The sequence below is a fragment of the Sarcophilus harrisii genome, chromosome 1, assembly GCF_902635505.1.
Source record: "Sarcophilus harrisii chromosome 1, mSarHar1.11, whole genome shotgun sequence".
NCBI lineage: Eukaryota > Metazoa > Chordata > Mammalia > Dasyuromorphia > Dasyuridae > Sarcophilus > Sarcophilus harrisii.
Genome location: NC_045426.1, coordinates 486,296,651 through 486,315,913, shown reverse-complemented (window position 1 = coordinate 486,315,913; position 19,263 = coordinate 486,296,651). Strand labels below are relative to the sequence as shown.

Here is a 19,263-nt window from a genome sequence, read left to right as displayed (position 1 = left end):
TTTTAATTATTCTAGATTATTTCAAATATTACTTTCTTTTTGGATTATTAGTTTGGAGAAGTTATGTTAACTAATAGTTCACTTTCTAGTAGTTCAATTATGTGATTGATCACCAATTTTTAAGTATAAACAATGTAAAAACAATTGCCATAAAAAGTCCCCAAGTGTCCATAAACAGTCAGCACTTAAGAAAAGTCAGCATTTATCTAGCACTTTAAGCTTTGCAAAGAACTTTACATATATTATTACATTGCAACCCTGAAAAATAGGTGGTTGTATTATCCCTATTTTACAGATAAGGAAACTGAGCCTAAGAAAGGTTAAGTTATTTCCCTATAGTCAAATATCTAGCAAATGTCTGAGGCCATACTTGAACCTAGGTCTTCTTCCCCATAAGGCTAATACTAGGACACCTAACTAGCTATAAACTGCTCAAACCAACAAAAACAAACTCCTTGAAAAGGTAAAAACATGACAGCCAAACAAATTATATGCTGAATAAGCTAACTTGCATAAATTTACACAGAAAGATAATGAAGGATTAAAAGCCTTACTAGCTCAGATGAGAGGGTGAAGTGAAGAGGGTTTATTTTTGGTGGTTGTTGTTTTTTTAATCTTACATATAACTTGATGTGGGACTCATATAAACTACATTATCCCCAGGGTGGTTCTACAGAAAACTTGGAACAGGACAACAAACAGATGTGAAATGAAACTGATCTGCTATCATTTCTTTACCAGTCTATTCTTATAACTTAATGGCAAGGAAACTATCACATATGGATTCTAATATTTCAACACCTGACATGCTGCTATAAAAAGAAATGAAAATGGGACTCAAGAAAATGAAGACAGGAAAAAGTTCTGAATGTGAATAAATGTATAAAGAAGAAATCTCTGCGGGAAGAGAAACAATTTAAAAAGTATTCAAGGATCATTTTTCAAGGTAATTCTGAGAGGGAGTAAATTTAAAAAAAAAAAATAAAAACTTGTAAGATTGTAAAGGATAGTTGTTCTCCAAAAGCCATCTGAAAAGATTTAGATACAGACTGACAAAAATGCTTATTTTCTCACCTCTATGAAATCTTTATGAGAATGGTCTATTCAGTACACGCAGTGAGGATATCTTTGAAGGAAATCAGATGGAAATAAGAAGGCTTTCATAAATTATTTTTCATAGCAGTTCATATTTTTCTTAGTAACTCATATGACTAAAAGATATAGAGGATACCAAACACTGCTGGGTTTTTTTTTTTTTTTTTGGTGGTTGCAAAAAACTGTTTAATTTCATGAGAGAAAAATATATCCTTAGTTTTTCTTTTCCATCAAGACATTTCCCATTTGTTATGTTAAGTTCATGCAAAAGTCTATGATAGATGTGCTCTTATCTATCTCTAACAGTTTCCTGTTATCAAAACAACTTTGATCACTGATTTTTTGATTACAATATCAAATGAAAAATAAAATAGGGAAACTATGAACTTACCTAAAGGTATTTTTCCTATATTTAGCTGATGCTACACTATAGACTTTTTCCATAAATTCTAGGGCAATTTAAAAGAAACCTTCCTCAGAGAGCACACAGGAAAAAAGAGGTGAAATGGCGAATATCTATTACCTAGGTTACAGAGAAAATTTATAACTACTGAATTATTTCTTCACATATACATTTGGAATTCTATTTGTGAAATGAACCCAAATTAAACAGGAAGAATAGAAGGCTGGAATGTATTTGAAATCTTACAAAACAGCCCTATATCATTTCTTCCTCTAAAAGTAGACCTCTAAAATATTATTTTTTATTGGACCTTTCATTTAATTTATGTATCATGGTGAAGAACCCCCCCCACTACCAATTAGATGAGAACCTACTCGCAACTTAATAGTCTTAGTTGTCTTGAGTCTCTGAAAATTTAAATGACATGGACAAGGCTACATGGCCAGTATATATTAGAGCTACAAATTGAACTTCAAGGCAATTTCTGTATTCACTACACTATAATGCCTTTCTTATTAATGTTAATATTCTTCTGCTAGACAGTTTTGAATTCTCAAACTAATCTCAAGAAAATGAAAATTATAAGTCTTTTAAATTATGAAAAGATATATGTATGCATGTGTGTAAATATCTAAGAGTATATATGGATGTCCATGTGTGTATATATGTATGGGAGTGGGGTGGTAGAAAGTCTCAGAGCTGGATGGGATCATAGATTTACAGATGGAACGGATCTTAGAGATCATTTAATCCAATCAAATACCCTTTTTTCCCCAGATAAGAAAACTTGGATGTTGTGCACTGCCAAAGATAATATGAAGATATCATATAAAATGCATAATTGAGGCCATGAAGGATTATAATGTGAGGTGGAAAGGTTAGGCACTGGTAACTTAAGGTAGCAGATAAACAATCTGGGTTTTGTAATCATAAGTGCAAAATATTCCTTCTTTTAAAGGAAGGCCTACAAATATTGGGTAGATCCTGCATGAATATGGAAAGGCATAGGCAAGAAAAGTCCAGAATGAGAAGCTACAAATGATTTCTAAATTTATCAGTGGACAAAATATCCATTCTCCTATGATCATGGTTCAAAAAAAACAAACAAACAAACCCTAAAACAGTTGAAAGTACTCAAGGGAAAGAGATCTAAATGGAGCTTAGAATGGGAAATAGTTGGATCTCTTTGCTACAGATGAGGAAATATGCAGTCTTTTTTGACCTTCAGCTAAGTATGGCAAGAACTAGGAGCAAAGCAAAATAATCTAGTTCAGAATGAGGTAGTAATAACAAAAGAGTCTTCCTGGGAAAAAATAGCCATGCATCAAACAGGGTAAGGCTCTGAGTGATCCAAAGTGGTTCTGAACCTTGTGACTCTCAGTTCACAAGGAAAAAAGGGCCTCACCATTAAGGAATGAAAAAAACACTTTATAGGAACAGCCAGAAAAAAATAGATGGAGTAAAAGAAAAGGAAAGAAAGAGATGGCTGAGGAGAGACACATACACAGAGAAAAGTTCAGGGACCAGAAGAAACTTCTAAATCAGGGTTAAGGGAAACAAATTCCTGAACCTTGGGAGGGGACAACTATGAAATTTAAAATTTAAAAAAAATATCCTTTTTCACTAAGAGTCTGGGGGCTAAGTGGCAAAAGGCACTTTTTAAAGACCATGGAAAGTAAGTCAAGGTGAGGAAATTAAGGAAGAAGGAGGACTGATGTTGGAAAGAATTACTATCTCAGATTATAAGTAATTATTACTTCAGTATTTATAGCTAGGAGGATGGGAAAGTAAATAACGGAGGATGACAGCTTTTATAAGCTAAATGGGAGGGAAAAAAGTTAATATTGAAGCTTTGGTTAAGAGAAAAAAAGCTGGGCAGGAAGGAGCTAATGAGCATAAACTGATAACTATGCTACATAGTAATTATAACTATAGTTATAGTTCTAACTTATAGTTATAATGAGCAACTTTTGCAACTTATAAATCTGTAAACTTTTTATCTGTCACTGTCTCACTTCCTATTACAAACATTACAGATTAGTGTGCTATTAATGAAGAATAAAGGGGAAAAATTGAGGGAAGGCAAGAAATAGATTTTTTTTTTCCTCCTGTGGACAAAGTTTCTGTGAATTAGGAAACCCTAGTAAGCCCGGAGGAGTTAAGACAACTCTAAACCTGAAGGGATCCTTATAGAGCTGAGACCAGGGATTTTAAAAGAAAGAAAAAAAAAAAAAAAAAAAAATATATATATATATATATATATATATATATATATATATATATATATATATATGAATGTAATTAAAGTGCTTTTGTAAATGTGACAAAGTTAAATCTTTGAGAATATTGGGATAAAAAAGAATGGAATTGTAGGGTTTTGGAATACTGCTGCATTCTAGGGCACCAAAAGAACATAAAAGAATTTGCCTCTGAGTTAGTCAAGGCTAAATTTAAAAAGGAAATAGTTTAATTTATTCTGGGAAAGGATTATGTGACTTTGGATGAACTGTTGCTACTGCTAAAAGATATTTACAGAGGTATGCATATATGTATTCCTTGTATGCTGAGGGATGAAAATCACATACAACTTAATGTAAGAGACTGCTAAAAGATATTTTTAAGAGGTTACACTAAAATCTCTATTCATTTCAACAAGTGACATTTGAATTGTTGGTCTGAGCACAAAATTTTTACTCAGCCTTCTACATAATTATATAATCTTATCTAGCATTTGTGCTATGATGTGAATTAAACAGAATTCATCACAAACTTAAGATGAGCTAAATTCTTTTTCTTTCCCTCACATTCTGGGGATCATAAATCTCTACTTCCATTAAAGGAGTCACAGCATTTTAGAGTTATGAAGGTCCCTAGAGACCTCCTAGTCCAATAATCTCACTTAACAGAAGCACCTGAGGCTGAGAATGGCTGAGGCATCTGTGCAAGATTTAGTAGTCCACTACTGACTTGGGAGGGTTTGGAAGGACTGAGCTTGTGATGCCAGACTTCTGGGTATTATATCAGAGTTGCTCTTTAATGTTATAATCTAAGGCACATAGCTAACTCTAAGTTGCTAACTATAATGACAATGCTTCCCCTATAATTTTGAAGTTAAGCTCAGCTATTTTCAAATATAACTCTTCAAGTTTTACTAGTAGGAGGAAAAGATGAAATTGTAATATAGGGTTCAGTATGGGAAATTTTATACAAGCAAGGTTACTATAAATGGGCAAAAGATTTGTAAAGTATTTGTTGAAAATTTGTACTTTAATAGAAATACATGATTTCCTTTCATTTTGATTTGAAAATAAGGGGTAGAAAATATGCTTAGTGCAAGAAAAATTCTTGCACTAAGAGGAAATTTACATCAACTTCCTACATTCTGAAGGTTACTCACTAAAATTTCAAAATAAAATGAATCCCACTTGATGATACTTTAAAAAACACTTATTTCACTTTATATTCTTACTACATTGCAAACAAGACACTACTTCAAGGTTCATGATTACATATCCAATTAAGCAAACTATGTGATACTCTATATAAACTTAACTTTGTCCTATATCTACAAAAACACTCTAATGAAATCATTATCATTTTTACTGAACAATATTGGATTATAGAGCAGCTAAGTAACAAATTACATAAAGTGGTAGGCCTAAAATCATGAAGACCTGAGTTTGAATCCAGTCTCAGATACTTACTAGCTATGTGATAGATCACTTAACCTTATTTGCCTCTGTTTCCCCATCTACAAAATGAGCTGGAGAAGAAAATAGCAAAGACATATTTTTACCCCCAAAAAAACATCAAATGGAGTCATGAAGAATTGGACACAACTAAAACCTTTCTACAACAAGCTAGATTAAATCATTTAGGTCATAAGTGAATAAATATGTCGTCATTTTCAAATGACTCATTTCCATAGGTGCCTTCAGCTAACAAATCATTTTAACAGTTATCTATCCACTAATGCAGGCAAGAAAAATGAACAAATATGAAAGGGTTTTTCTAGAAGTATCTAAAGGAAGCTCAGAAAGATTCTGACTTCAAAAAGATTTGTTAGATACACAGTCCCCCAAAGAAATTAAAGGCATTTCTAGTCATTTGAAAAATGCTCTAAATTATCATTGATTAGAGAAATGTAAATTTATTCAACTCTGAGCTACCATTGAAAGAGAGAAAAAATTGGAATATCAAATGAGGTTTTTGCAAAGGTGAATGTTAAACTATCTTTGAAAAAAATAAAATACTATTAAAATAAAATTTAAAATGCAGTCCCCTCCTAATAACAGGTTTGTATTATAAAAATCTGTTGAGCAAAAAATAATTCTATAAAAGATAGTTAAATTACAAGGTTAGACAATTTAATGGACAATGTATCTGAAGTACTAATAGTATTGTTCCAATTAGGACTAGCTATAATGTATTCCATTATGTTGAGGAGGAAATTAAATTCAAACTTGAGATTGCATAGGTAATTACATAGATGGGTTGCACTATTGATCCTTGTAACTTATGTCTGCATACCTATGCATAAAAAAGTATCTTTTATATTCTAAAATTTTAATTGCTTTATTTTTCTCTTTAATCCATTGGAAACCTTATTTCATAATAACCCATGTTGAAAAGACTTGGGGAAAAGGTCACTCATGAAACAAGCGGTATAGTGGATAAACTTTTGGTAGGCTTGAGTTCAAATTTGGCCTCAGATGCTAGCTGTGTTCACATTGGGCAACTGACTTAACCTCTGTTTGCTTTAGTTTCCTCAAATGCAAAATGGAGATTATAATAGCACCAGGGCTATTGTGAGGATCAAATATAAAGTGCTTCTTAGCACAGTGCCCAATATATTTATCGTGGAGTTATTTCAGTGGTATCTGATTTGTCAGGACCCCATTTGGGGTTTTCTTGGCAGAGAAACTTGAGTGGTTTGCCATTTCCTTCTCCAGCTCATTTTACAAATGAGAAAACTGAGGCAAACAGGATTAAGAGATTTGCCCAGAGTTACAGAGTTAGTACTAAGTGTCTCAGGCCAAATTTGAATTTAGGAAAGATATTTTCCTGAATCCAGGCCCAGCGCTCCATCCACTGTGCTACTTAGTTTACTGCCTGGGACATAGTAGTACTTTTTTTTTTTTTAAATTTTGTTTTTCTCTCCTTTAATTAAAAAGATTTTTTTCCCAAGTGACTACTACACTAAAATACTGCTTTCAAGGATTCAATCTATATTCTATCCAAGGGGAAAATATACATATATAATAAATAAATAAATAAAAGTACATATAAGTATACATATATCAATATAAAATATAAATATGAAAAAATAAATACATGACAGTTAAATATAAGGTATTTTGGGAAAGAAGGAATTATTAGTTCGGAGAATTATGAAAGGTTTCAAGTAGAAGGTGTCACATGTACTGTTTTTTAAAAGAAATGAAAAATTAACAGCATTCTAGACATGGGAAACAGCACAACAATGAAATAGAAAGCAAAAACTGGATGCTATTTGTGAGGACTGGAACGAAGGCCAGCTTGTGGAAAGGTATAATGAGATTGGCAAAGTTGTTTAAAAAAAGATTGGAGATGGGTTGTGAAGGACTTTAAAAGCTAATAGCAAAATTTACATTTGATTCTAAAGAAATAGGGAGCCAGTGGAGTTACTGAGTAGAGAAAGAGACGTGATCGGAAAGTCATGAGAGTAAGAAAATGTATAATCTAGAATGGCTCACAAATTTAAAGCAGGTAGCCTAAGCAGGGGGCCCTGAAAAAATTCAAGTAAGAGACAGTAAGAGGATGAATTAAGGTAAGAGCAATAGAAAAATAGAAAAAGAGGGTTACAGAAAATTTTAAAAATCATATTTTGTCAACTGACTACACAAGTGGGACAAGAACAAGTGAGAGTCAAAGATAACACTGAGATTGTGAAGTAGAGAGACTGAGAGAATGGTGATGCTTTCAAAAAAGGTAGGTTCTTTATAGAGATGTGTTTGAGAAAAAGATAAATACTCTTTTGGATCTGATGACTTGAAGATGTCTCAAGAATAACCAGTATAATATCTCAAAGGCAGTTGACAATATAATTTTGGAGCAAGAGTTTGGGATTGGAAATATAGATTTTTTGACTCATTTGCATAGTTTTGATAATTAAACCCATGGGAAATTATGAGAGCAATATGAGCGAGATTGTAGAGAAAGAAGAAGACCCAGGGTAGTTCTTTGAAATACAACCAAAGTTAGGGGCAGGATATGGATGATAAACCAGCAAAGGGGACAAAGAAGAAGGGATTCAATTGGTGGGAGGAGAAATAGGAAAATATAATATCATGAAAATTAAGAGCAGGAAAAAATGTAATCAATAGTATCAAATGTAACAGACAGGTGGAGAAAGACTAGAACCAGATATCTGGAAATTAAGTTATCACTGAGAAAGCAGTTCAATGCAGTGATGAGTTTGAAAGTTAAGATTGCAAGGAATTGAAGAAAAGGATAAAAGTGTAAGTGGGGCAAATAATCATTGTTTCCCTCTTCTTCCTCCCATCTCTGCCCCAGGAATTTGGGTAAGAAAAGAAAAGAAGACATATAGACTGGTTGAATGTAATAAAGATGTAAGGATTGGAATACTTGGGGCATGTCTGAAAACCATATTAAATGAAATAATCAGATAAGATGAGTTTAAATATTAGGAAAATGATATTACAACCTTATGGAGAAGGTAGATGGTATAGAGAGATCAATCTTGGCAAGGGAAGAACTACTTTATTAGAGATGGAAGAACTACTTTATTAGAGATGGAAGAAAAGTAAGGGGATAGGAGGAGATAAAATCTGCGAGTTTTGAGATGAAGAGAATGGGAAATAAAAGAGCTCCTGGAAAATAGTTCCAATTTTTTCCCCAAATAAATTGTTATGTCCTTCTATTGAAATAGAAAAGTATGTGGAAGATTTGAGAAGAAAAAGTTCTATGATAGCTTATCAGAGGAATTGGATAAGGAATTAATTAGTGAGCAGTAAAAAGACCAACTTATGGCAATAAGCACCAATCAAACATGAATTTGTCGTATAGTCAGTCTGTTCAAATGTATGACTTTCCCCTAGTTTTGCTGAACTGTACATATGAACAAAAGGCAGAGGAGACAGGTGGTGGGAGTATTTCAGAATTGGGATTTGAAAAGGGAAGATCAATAAGAGAACCTGGGGGTAAAGGATTCAAGAGACGATGGTAGCATAGCACTGAACCAGTTAATCATAGAATTGAGATTTGGAAGGAAGGAAACTGAAGGCAGAACAGCCTAAGAAAATACAGAGAGGTGGGAAAACTAGAAGTTGTAATTAGGGCAAAGAGAGATTTAGGAGGGGTAAAGCATAAGAGAAATATGCAGCAATAAATGGCAATCAGAAAGAAGAATGTTAGTTTTAGAAAATGAAGGTAGAAAGTTTGTATATAATAATGAGATCCAGATATGATATGGACATCTTTGTTTGTAGCTATGGCTCAATGAAGATAGAGGTCACAGATTTGAAAAGACTGAGAAACTAGGAGGCTAAGATGCTTGAAGGACATCAACAAGATACTGACATACTCTTACAAAAAGGGGAAAAACTGGAATTCAGTGAAGAAATGAACCAGATATAATAAATCCACAAGTATTTATTCAGCATCTATTATATGCCAAGTATTGTGCTACTAATATAAGGACAAAAATATATTAAATATAAGAGAACAACACAAACACATATATGTATGGATTAGTATTATAGTATAGTGAGATGGCTAAAATATTAGTTGACCAAGATTAGGCAGGATTCATAGAGGTGAATAGATAGTGAGATCATATTACTCACTTGACAATTTTCTCGTGTTATTGGAAATAATTGCCATCCTCTTACTCTCTAATTATTTGAAACATATATTTAACCCAAAAAAATTTATTACCAAGTTAACAAAATTTAATATCCATTTTCAGGAATAATCATCATTTTAGTAAATTAAAGATAATAGAGAGCCACTTATGTATTCCTTCCTTGTTATAAAACCTTTACTCAAAGACTTAATACAGTTTAAAACTTACATAGGGAAATTGTTACCATAATGATTGGGATTTGGCAATGAAAAGAAAACACATATTTAAAAGAAAAAGCTCAAGAAACAGCTATCTTTTATAAGCATATGATGCTTAATAAGTTACTAAAGGTCACAAAAATGGACTCAGTTCCATTGTATAAAAATTCTGGGTTCTTCAATTCTTGAGTTTAAATTATCTTTGGGTTTTGAGGAAGGATAATGGTCTGGGATTAGGATGAGAACTTTAGATAAGGCTGTTAAGTACAATCAGTAGCCTACTTCTAAATTCCATTGTAACAAAACTATGATAAAGAGACATGTCCAAAGCATTGATTTTTAGCAATTCTTGCCTTGAAATTTTTCACATTTCATTGATAATTCATCTAAGTCATCCTATATTTCTTTATAATCATCATGTTCACTTGTCTTACAGTATAATAACATTTTATTATATTCATGTAAACCACTTATATAGTCATTTCTTAGTCAATGGGCATTGTTTTCTAGTTCTCTGCTAACTTGCCTCCCCTTCTCTCCAGATGCTATTAATATGTTAGTGTGTAGGGTCTTTCTTTTTGTTACTGATTTCCTGAGGGTATATGACTAGCAATTGAATCACTGAATTAAAATTATGGACATTTCAGGCACTTTCTTTGTACAATTCTAGACTGCTTTCAAAAATAGTTGAATCAAATCATAGCTCCATCAATAATGAATGATTAGGCCTGTCTTTTCAAAATATCTCTAACAGGGACTATTTCCTCTGTTATCTTTGCAAATTTGCTAGATGTGAAATAAAGCTTAAGCATTGTTTTGATTGGCTTCTGGTCCTGAAATTCTAACAGAAATAATTTAGAATTGACTGCCTTCACATAAATTTAACTTTTACTACACCTCTTAAGTATGATAGAATAACTCTTGGTTAGTAGTGGGAAAAAATTACACAGTGAAAAATCAGACCTGTAATATTTAACAGAAAATTAGTCTCCTTTCACACAGGTTCTTAAAATGTTTAAGTATTTATATACTTACATACCAGCCAATTTACTTGATCTTCTCATTAACTGATGGAACCTTGGGCTTTTTTGAAAGTACAAATCTCTACTATCCTCAAAATTTGAAGGGTGATGTGTAAGAGACTCAAAATGAATTTTTCTTATTAATTTGCATTAATAAATGAATTTAGAAAATATGACATTTTAAAAAATCTATTATTTAGAATCCATGGAATTCTTGGAGATCTTGTAAGTAAGGATGATACTACATTGAAATTGTAATCAATACAAATGAATGAGTTAATCAATTTTTTTCTTTGGGTGTTAAGATATTTCTGTTAAATTAGGCTGCTATTACTAAGTCAATGTTCCTCTTAAAAGAAATCCATGACATTTTTCAGTATAGGTAGCTTCTATACCAGTGCAAATCATGTCGCTATTCCTTAGTAGACAGTTTCATGGCTTGCCATATTTCCCCAAAATATCATCACATTTATTAATGAGTCTCTCCAAATCCAAGTCATTTTGTGAATGAAAGATACACAAGCCATTTCTAGAACTACTTTAAGCTTTCATAGTTCATAATCTTATTATTATATCCTGTAAAGAACTCAAAGCCTGCAAAATTGAGGATTTTTGTGAAGGAAGGTTTTGTCTGCTTCTATCAAAAGATAAACTTAAGAAATTAATTAAGTACCAAACTATGAGATTAAATTTCTTTCTATAATCCAGATGTCTTCATTTTAGTATAAAAAAAAATTCCTAAGGAAATGTTACCTCATTAATGAAATCACCAATGTCCCCAGGATGAGGAGCCGCTGATCTGACCGGATACTGAGGTTCTGCATGAATAGGTCTCTCATCTAGTCGTCTGATCCCAACAGGTTTGATTGCATCAGGTTCCACTGTATCAGGTTGCTGGAGCTGGCTTAAGTCATAGTCCTGCAAAATACAAAATCAAAAAGGCATGTCCACTGAAATTTTAAGAAAAATACAGATGAAAAGAAAAATCAAGATGGAAAATGAAAATCTTTATCCTCCATATACCAGCAACTCATAAAAATGACTGAAACTTAGCATAATGGAAAACCTGCCACTATGATTTCTCCATGTTGTGATTAAATATTTCTTTCACACAGCTCCTTCTTCTATGTTTTTCATTTCCACGGTCTGTGCCCCATCTGCTTTACAATGTTGCTCATCAATTTTCCACTAGGAAACAGCAGAGATATGAGGTAGCAAGCACTATGAAATGACTAAAACTGCCTAGAAAATATAGATGTAGAGTACAAGGCAAAGATACTAATAGAGACTGTTCAAGTTGTTTCCCTCCTCACTAGTCTTCTTTAAAGCAAATATAGGTACAAAATACAATAAAGTTTAAATTCTTCTGAATGTACTATGAATTTATGTACATTATTTTGAAATTGTGGGAAAATTAATCACAAAATGTTATTTGTACAGGAACCAATGTGTTTCCTAAAACTTCTATTTCACTAGAACAAAATGTGGTTCACATCTGTTGCCATACTTTCAGGGGAGAATATACTAATTTTCATTTTGTGTAAAATTGAAATTGACTTGTGACAGTTTACAGTTACGCTTCTCACAGCCCAATATCTTGGATTTTTTTTTATGGGCTAAGGGCTTTATACAAGGAAGTACTAATCCATTCTTTAGTCAATCACACTTTACTTTGTTAGAAAAATAGACTGTTTTATCTCTTGTAAAATTGAAGTCAAGACTTGTGAAGAAAACAGAAGAAACGGACATGTGCCTCAGTATTCTCTTCAATTTCCATTTCAGCAGCCAAATGAGTAATATGCAGGTAAGTCAACTGTCAGCAACAATTCACCAATATTCCCAGACTTAAGCAAATATTTTTAGTATTCACACCACAACTGTAATATTGCAAAATGTTATGTCTAGAACATCAAAGAATTCTCATCCTGACTTTGGATATTACCAGAATGTGTAGAAATTCAGTTGTATTCTATTGAATCCAAGTATCCATATCCAATCTAGCCTGAAATTTTTCACAAATTTTATTAAAATAAAATCACAAGAAATACTATTGTCTATGATACCAAGTTGAATGTACACAAATCCCTATCTTTCAGAATAAATGTTCATACATACATTGCATTCTACTAGAAAAAATTAGATGTATCTTGTATTCTACTAGAGAGAATGAGGTCATACTTTGTAGATTCCCCCATATCTCAGTACCCTATGACTTCTTCTCTTACTCCTTCTCTGATCTAATCTCAGATACTTGGATGACCCCTTTCCTAGACAATGTTAGTCTCTCTATTCCAGCCCTTCATCAAGTTTTATTTTAGGAAGCTTGATGCATTATCAAATTATCTTTCATTTTTTTGTCTGTCTCACACACACACTTCTGACATCAATGAATTTGGTATCTTCCCAACACAAAAAATGAGAAAAATGAGATTCAAACACTTAAGAGAAGTTCAGATAATTAATTAGGGTCAGAGCCAAGACATGAATACAAGTCTTCTGAATCAAGTGTATAATCCATTACATGAGAACTGTCTCTCATTACACATTACAGGATTTAGTCTTGGAATAGTTTTAATGCACACAGTTGATTCAATTCTTTCCAATACATATTTTATTGTAAAGAAAATTTTATGTAACAGTAGAATGTATGCAACAACAAATGAAGATTTTCCTACAACTGGGAAATTTCCTCTTAAAGTACCTAGAGGACAGGGTCATTGTTTCCTAGATTAACTGCAGTGTGCTTGGAATTGTACAGAAAGTGTTCAAAAGGTACTACTCTTAGATTGACTAAAATGACAGGAAAAGATAATAATGAATATTAGTGGGGAAACAGGGACACTAATGAAAGTAGGTGGAATTGTGAAATGATCCAACCACTCTGGAGAGCAATTTGGAACTATGCCCAAAGGACTATAAAACTGTGAATACCTTTTGATCCAGCAGTCTTTCTACTGCATCTGCCAGAGAGATCATGAAAGAGGGAAAAGGACTCATCTATACAAAAATGTCTGCAGTAACTCTTTTTGTAGTAGCAAGAAACTAGAAATTTAGTGGATATCCCTCAATTAGGGAAAGCATGATAATTTATGTTATATGAATGTAATGAAATAAGTTCCAAAAGAAATGATGAGCATTTAGATTTCAAAAAAGCCCAGAAAGATTTACACGAACTGATGCTGAATGAAGTGACCAAAACTAGGAGAACACTGTATACAATAACAGCAAGATTATCCGATGACCAATTGTGATAGACTTGGCTTTTTTTTTTTTTTTTTTTTTAGCAATTAAGTGATTCAAGACAATTCCGATAATCTTGCAATGGAAAATGCTAGCCACATCCAGAAAGAGAATTATGGAAACTGAATGTAAATGGAAACATAGTGTTTTGACGTTTTTGTTTGTTTTTTCTTTCTTGTGGTTTTTCCCCTTTTGATTTCTCTTGACAACATGATTTCTCTTGCACAAAATGTTGAAAACAACATTTTCAAATATGAAAAAATGTTTGAAAGGATTGCACATACTCAACTTAGATTACTTGTAAGGAAAAGGAAGAGGGAGGGAGAAAAATTTGGAAGACAAACTCTTTACAAAAATGAATGAATGTATCTTTTGCATTTGGAATGTATTTGGAAAAATTAGGTACTACTGAGAAAAAAGGGCTCAACTATCAACAACTATTTGATTGTGTCAAGAATGTTTCACTGATTTCTAATTATCACAGTCAGTTTTATTATTGATGATCAATGCACAATTTTAAAAGGTGACCAAAAAAAAAAAAAAAAAAAAAAAAAAAAAAACCACTATAGAAAATTAGAAGCCAGGATAGACTGTCTTCTTTATACTCCTTACGCTATAATTTTCTTATACTGGTCCCAAATATGAGACACAAACTTTTACTTCCAGAAAACCATTATCAAGACATATACATACACATGAAATTTATTTATATGTATGTGAACTGTCTCTCTCTCATTTGAATCTACATTCATCCATCCTTACTCTGTACTCTGGAAAAGGCCCCACCCTATATTCAAGTTCTATCTCATAAAAGGTAGTCAAACTACTTGAACCTCTTAATTTGAATAGCTTTAAAATCATATGATGTTAAACACACACTATTCAAGAAAACACACAAATTGCAATATGCAGGGTAAGAATTACACATAAAATTATAGGGGTAACAGAGCCTCAAGAGTTCATCAAGTCCACGGTTTTATTCCCAAGGACAATTGTCATAACAAAACTGTCCAACATTTCTTGCCTCATTTATAAAAATCTATGGAGATAGTGAATGTCATATATTGTAATGTCTTACAACCTTTACCATTTGTTTAAATTCCTTAAAATCATTATTTTTGAATGAAAGCTTCTGCTTCATCTAAAAAATGATAATTGTATTATCTGTCTGTGAAGAAAGTATTTTGTAAACTTGATAGTGCAATACAATTTGATTTAGTACATAAAGTAGTATTTACTAATCCTCAGAAAACATGAATAAATGAAAAATACTTATTAAATACTTAAAATGCCAAGCCCTTGAATAAATTCTGGGGCTATAGATAAAAAAAAAGGGACAGTGTCTGAGGCACAAAGTAGTGGCTTTCCCAGGGTAATATTACCTACTATCTTGTTAAATTTCAAAAATCATATTTTAAAAATCAAATTTCTCCAATTACAAGCAAAAACAATTTTTCATTCATTAAAAGGGTTTTTTTTGAGTTCCAAATTCCCTCTCTTCCTTTTTCACCTTACTCTCTGTGAGATAGAAAGCAATCTGATATAGGTTATACATCCTTAACCATGTAAAACCTATTTCCATATTTGTCATGCTGTGAAAGACACAGACCCAAAGAAGAAAAACCTAAAACAAATGAAAATAGTATGCTTTATCTGTACTCAGACTTCATCAATTCTTTTTCTGGAGATAGATAACATTTTTTCATCATGACTCCCTTTGGAATTATCTTAGATCATTTTATTGTTGAACATAACTAAGTTATCCATAATAATCATCAGACATTATTGCTGTTATTGTATACAATGTCTCATTTGCTCACATCACTATACATCAATTCATGTAAGTCTTTTCTGAAATCAACCTCTTTGTCATTTCTTATAGTATAATAGTATTCCATTACAATCACATACTACAACTTTCAGCCATTTCTTAATTGAGGTATATCTCCTCGATTTCCATTTTTTAAAAGGTACTATAAATATTTTCATATAAAGAAGTCCTTCCCCCCCTTTTTGGGAGCTCTTTATTTTATGACAAAATGACTTTTAAAAAAATAAGAATTGATGGGGAAATTTTTAAGGCAGGTTGGTAAAGTTTAGACAAATATTTTATATCAAATACCAATATAAACTTAAAATATGTATGTAATTTGTATCTAAAATAGGTCATACCTAAAAACCATCACATATGAACTAGATCAAGAACCTTTTACAACTATGCCATTAACTACATTGTCCTCCCCCAGGTTATTTGATGAGATGAGAACCCCTATGGGATACCTCCCATGGAGTTAGATATGTTTCCCTAGTCCTTGGATCAGGAAATTCTGATTGTTGCTGAGTGAGTCTGAATATTTCCTGATATCTGGCCTAATGAGAGTCAGAAAAAATGGATTATTTTTTTCCCTTTATTTTAAATATGTTTTTAAAAGTGAGTTTCAAATTCCCTCTCTCCAGCCCCTACTCCACCCATTGAGAGAGCAAGCAATAAGGTATCCAATTCACATGTGACATCACATTAAACATATTTCCATATTAGTCATATTTCCAAAAAAACCCAACAACAAAACACAGCCCCTCCCCTCAAAGTCAGAAAGCCCTAAGTGAAAAAAGTATGCTTCAAACTCTACTCAGAGTTCATCAGTTCTCTCTCTGGAAGTAGAAAACATTTTTCATCATGAGGCCTTTGGGATTGTCTTGGATCACTGTTATGATTAAAGTAGCTAAATCTTTCACAGTTGAACATTGTCAGAATACTGTTGTTTCTATGTATTCCTGCTTTTTCCCACTTCCAATCATTTAACTTTGCATGAGTTCATGTAACTATTCCCAGGTTTTCTGTAACAAACACTGTCATCATTTCTTACAGCAAAGACCTCCATTCCCCTGTAAACTATATACTGCCAGTATATGAAACAATCAACAACCCTTTCAACTCTTTTTTCCTCTTGAACTTCTAGACCAGAGAGTAATTAAGGAAAAAAGGAAAGGGAGAGGGAGAGCGGGGGGGAGGGGGAGAGGAGGGAAAGTGAATGAGTGAGTAAGTGTAAGTGAGTGAGTAAGTGTAAGTGTGTGTGTGTGTGTGTGTGTGTGTGTGTGTGTGTGTGCTGGTGGGGTGGGAGAAACAGACAAAAAAGAACTTGGAGGAGAAGTACCCAGAAAATGAACTATATTTGTCCAGAATAGTTCAAGAAGAGAATTTCTGAATTTCAAATTCCTAGTTGTCTTCCTCTTATTTTGTTTACTTTTCGGACCATAGGTCAGAAATGAGTTACCCTGATAAAGGATATTTCCAGCCTTGTAGATGATCATACCTTGTAATTAATATTTGTCATTTCCATCTCCATAATAACTTATTTCCATTCACCTGGCCCGTATCAGCTGGACTCAACTCTCAATAATCTGATATTATCATTAATTGGTCTCCCTGCTTGAATACTCTTCTCCTTTCAGTTTCCAGTTAGCCTAAAGCTGCTCCTAAAGAACATCTGATCATGATACTTCCTTGCTTAAGAAGTATCAATGGTTGCTCATTACCTCTAGGATAAAATACAAAGTACCCCTCTACCTTACATTTAAAATCCTCCACAGATGGTCCTATTGACCATGCCAGCTTTAGTTTATTAAAGTTTTAATTCTGAGTATTAATTATTTCATTATTATTTCTTATTTACTATATTAATTAATAATAAAATCATTAATAGTGCCCTTATGTCCTTTTTCCATCTAGCCTAATTGACCTTCTTGAAGTTCCTCACATAACACTGCAGTTTCCATCTCTATGTTTTTGCACAAACTGTTCCCCATACCTAGCATAGATTCCTTTTTAACTTTACCTCTTAAAATTCCTAGCTTCTTTTCAAAGTTCAACTCAACTCTTACCTACTATATGAGGTTTGGCCAGATCCCTCAGCTACCAAGTGCCTTCTACTCAAATTACTTTTTATTTAATTTTTATGTACTTGTATGTGTCTGAGTAATATATATTCTTTTTGAACCTGCAGAATGAGATTTCTGAGGGGCCAACCGCAACAATTAAATGTTCAAGAGACATAGTTACTGGTTCATTCAATCATTTTATTAATAAGGCCAGAACATTATTAATAAAAGAAAATTACTAATAAAGTAAAAATTAATAAAAGGTCATTTGACCATCTTTCTTAGACCAAAGGTATTTATGATAGTGGGCTCTCAGTTCATATACTCTTCAAAGAACACAGTATATACTCTTCAAAGGTGTTCAATGAGGGTCTGAGAGAGGTATCAAGTCACCTCCAATGGAGAAATCAGACCATCCCCAGTCTTGGGCTATCTCCAAAAAAGGATCTGTCTCCATTCAAGTAGAGTAGAAAACAAGGGACTACTTCACTATCTTAGATTAAAGTCCTGGTAAGGTTAGGTGGGGTCTGACCAAGACTGAATGAAGAGAGTTAATTCAATTTCTTTATCAGGAATGTTTTTTTAAGAAACTGAATTTTCAAAATCAGGATTTTGGAAGGAGAAGGCTGGCTTTGAATCTCTTTAAATTTTTGGTTATTAATAATCATTTTTCTCAGACCATCTCATTGTTACCTTCATAGTTCCAATTACTAGAAGAATGCCTAACATATATAGGTACTTAATTAAATGCTTCTTATTTGTTTTACTTGAGAGTTGCCAAGAAAGTAAGAATTTTAAGTTCAAGGGTTTCCAAGTTTGAGCGTTCAGTACTGGACTCTCGAAAAGTGATTTTTGAGCAACTAGCATACAATATGGAGAAAAAAAAGACTGTCCAGAAGCTTGAGGATCAAAGTCATGTTGTCCATGGCAGGATATCTGGATCTTATCAATCTCCATATGATTGAGAGTTGTTTGGAGTGTGAAAGTCCAAGATTAATGGGAAATATATGTTTACATTCCCATAGAGTGTTTACCATTCTCAGCATGCTGTTGCCGTTTTAAAATGAATGGCTATTATAGTGTTTTAGGTTTCAGTGTGTATCCCATAAGCTAAGGTTAATGCTTTGGAGTTTTTTTAGTTTCCTATGCTGGAGAATGAAAAAAATTGCTTCCATATCTAATACCCATATAGTAGACTGCCTTTATAAGCAGAGACTCCTGCTATCTACATTTTGAAAACCCTAAAAATGGACTATATCTAAGTTTTATTTTATATATTGTCCCCATAGTTTTTATGGTGAGGATACAAGCCAAAAAGTCTATGAGATCAATCCTCCATGACTGAACTAGATCTATGGGAACCCAGGTTTTTAGGTAACCCTGGACCACACAAAACACCAATCCAAAGGATAAAGGAGATCATAAAAATTAAAATAAATCATTTTGGCTCTATAAAATTTAAAAGCTTTTTCATGAATAAAATCAATAAAGACAATTAAACAAGAACTTATATGGTAAGAAAATCCTTTCATAAAATATCATCAATAAAACCCTGGTACA

At 32.7% G+C, this 19,263-nt stretch overlaps 1 protein-coding gene across 1 annotated transcript in view; it reads right to left on the bottom strand.

Annotated features, from left to right (window-relative positions):
• CDH2 (cadherin 2) overlaps positions 1 to 19,263 on the bottom strand; it is a 254,514-nt gene that overhangs the window by 9,428 nt on the left and 225,823 nt on the right. Inside the window, exon 15 of the mRNA XM_031946492.1 lies at positions 11,338 to 11,502. Coding sequence (XP_031802352.1) covers positions 11,338 to 11,502 — 165 coding nt within the window. The remainder of the gene's footprint in view (positions 1 to 11,337; positions 11,503 to 19,263) is intronic.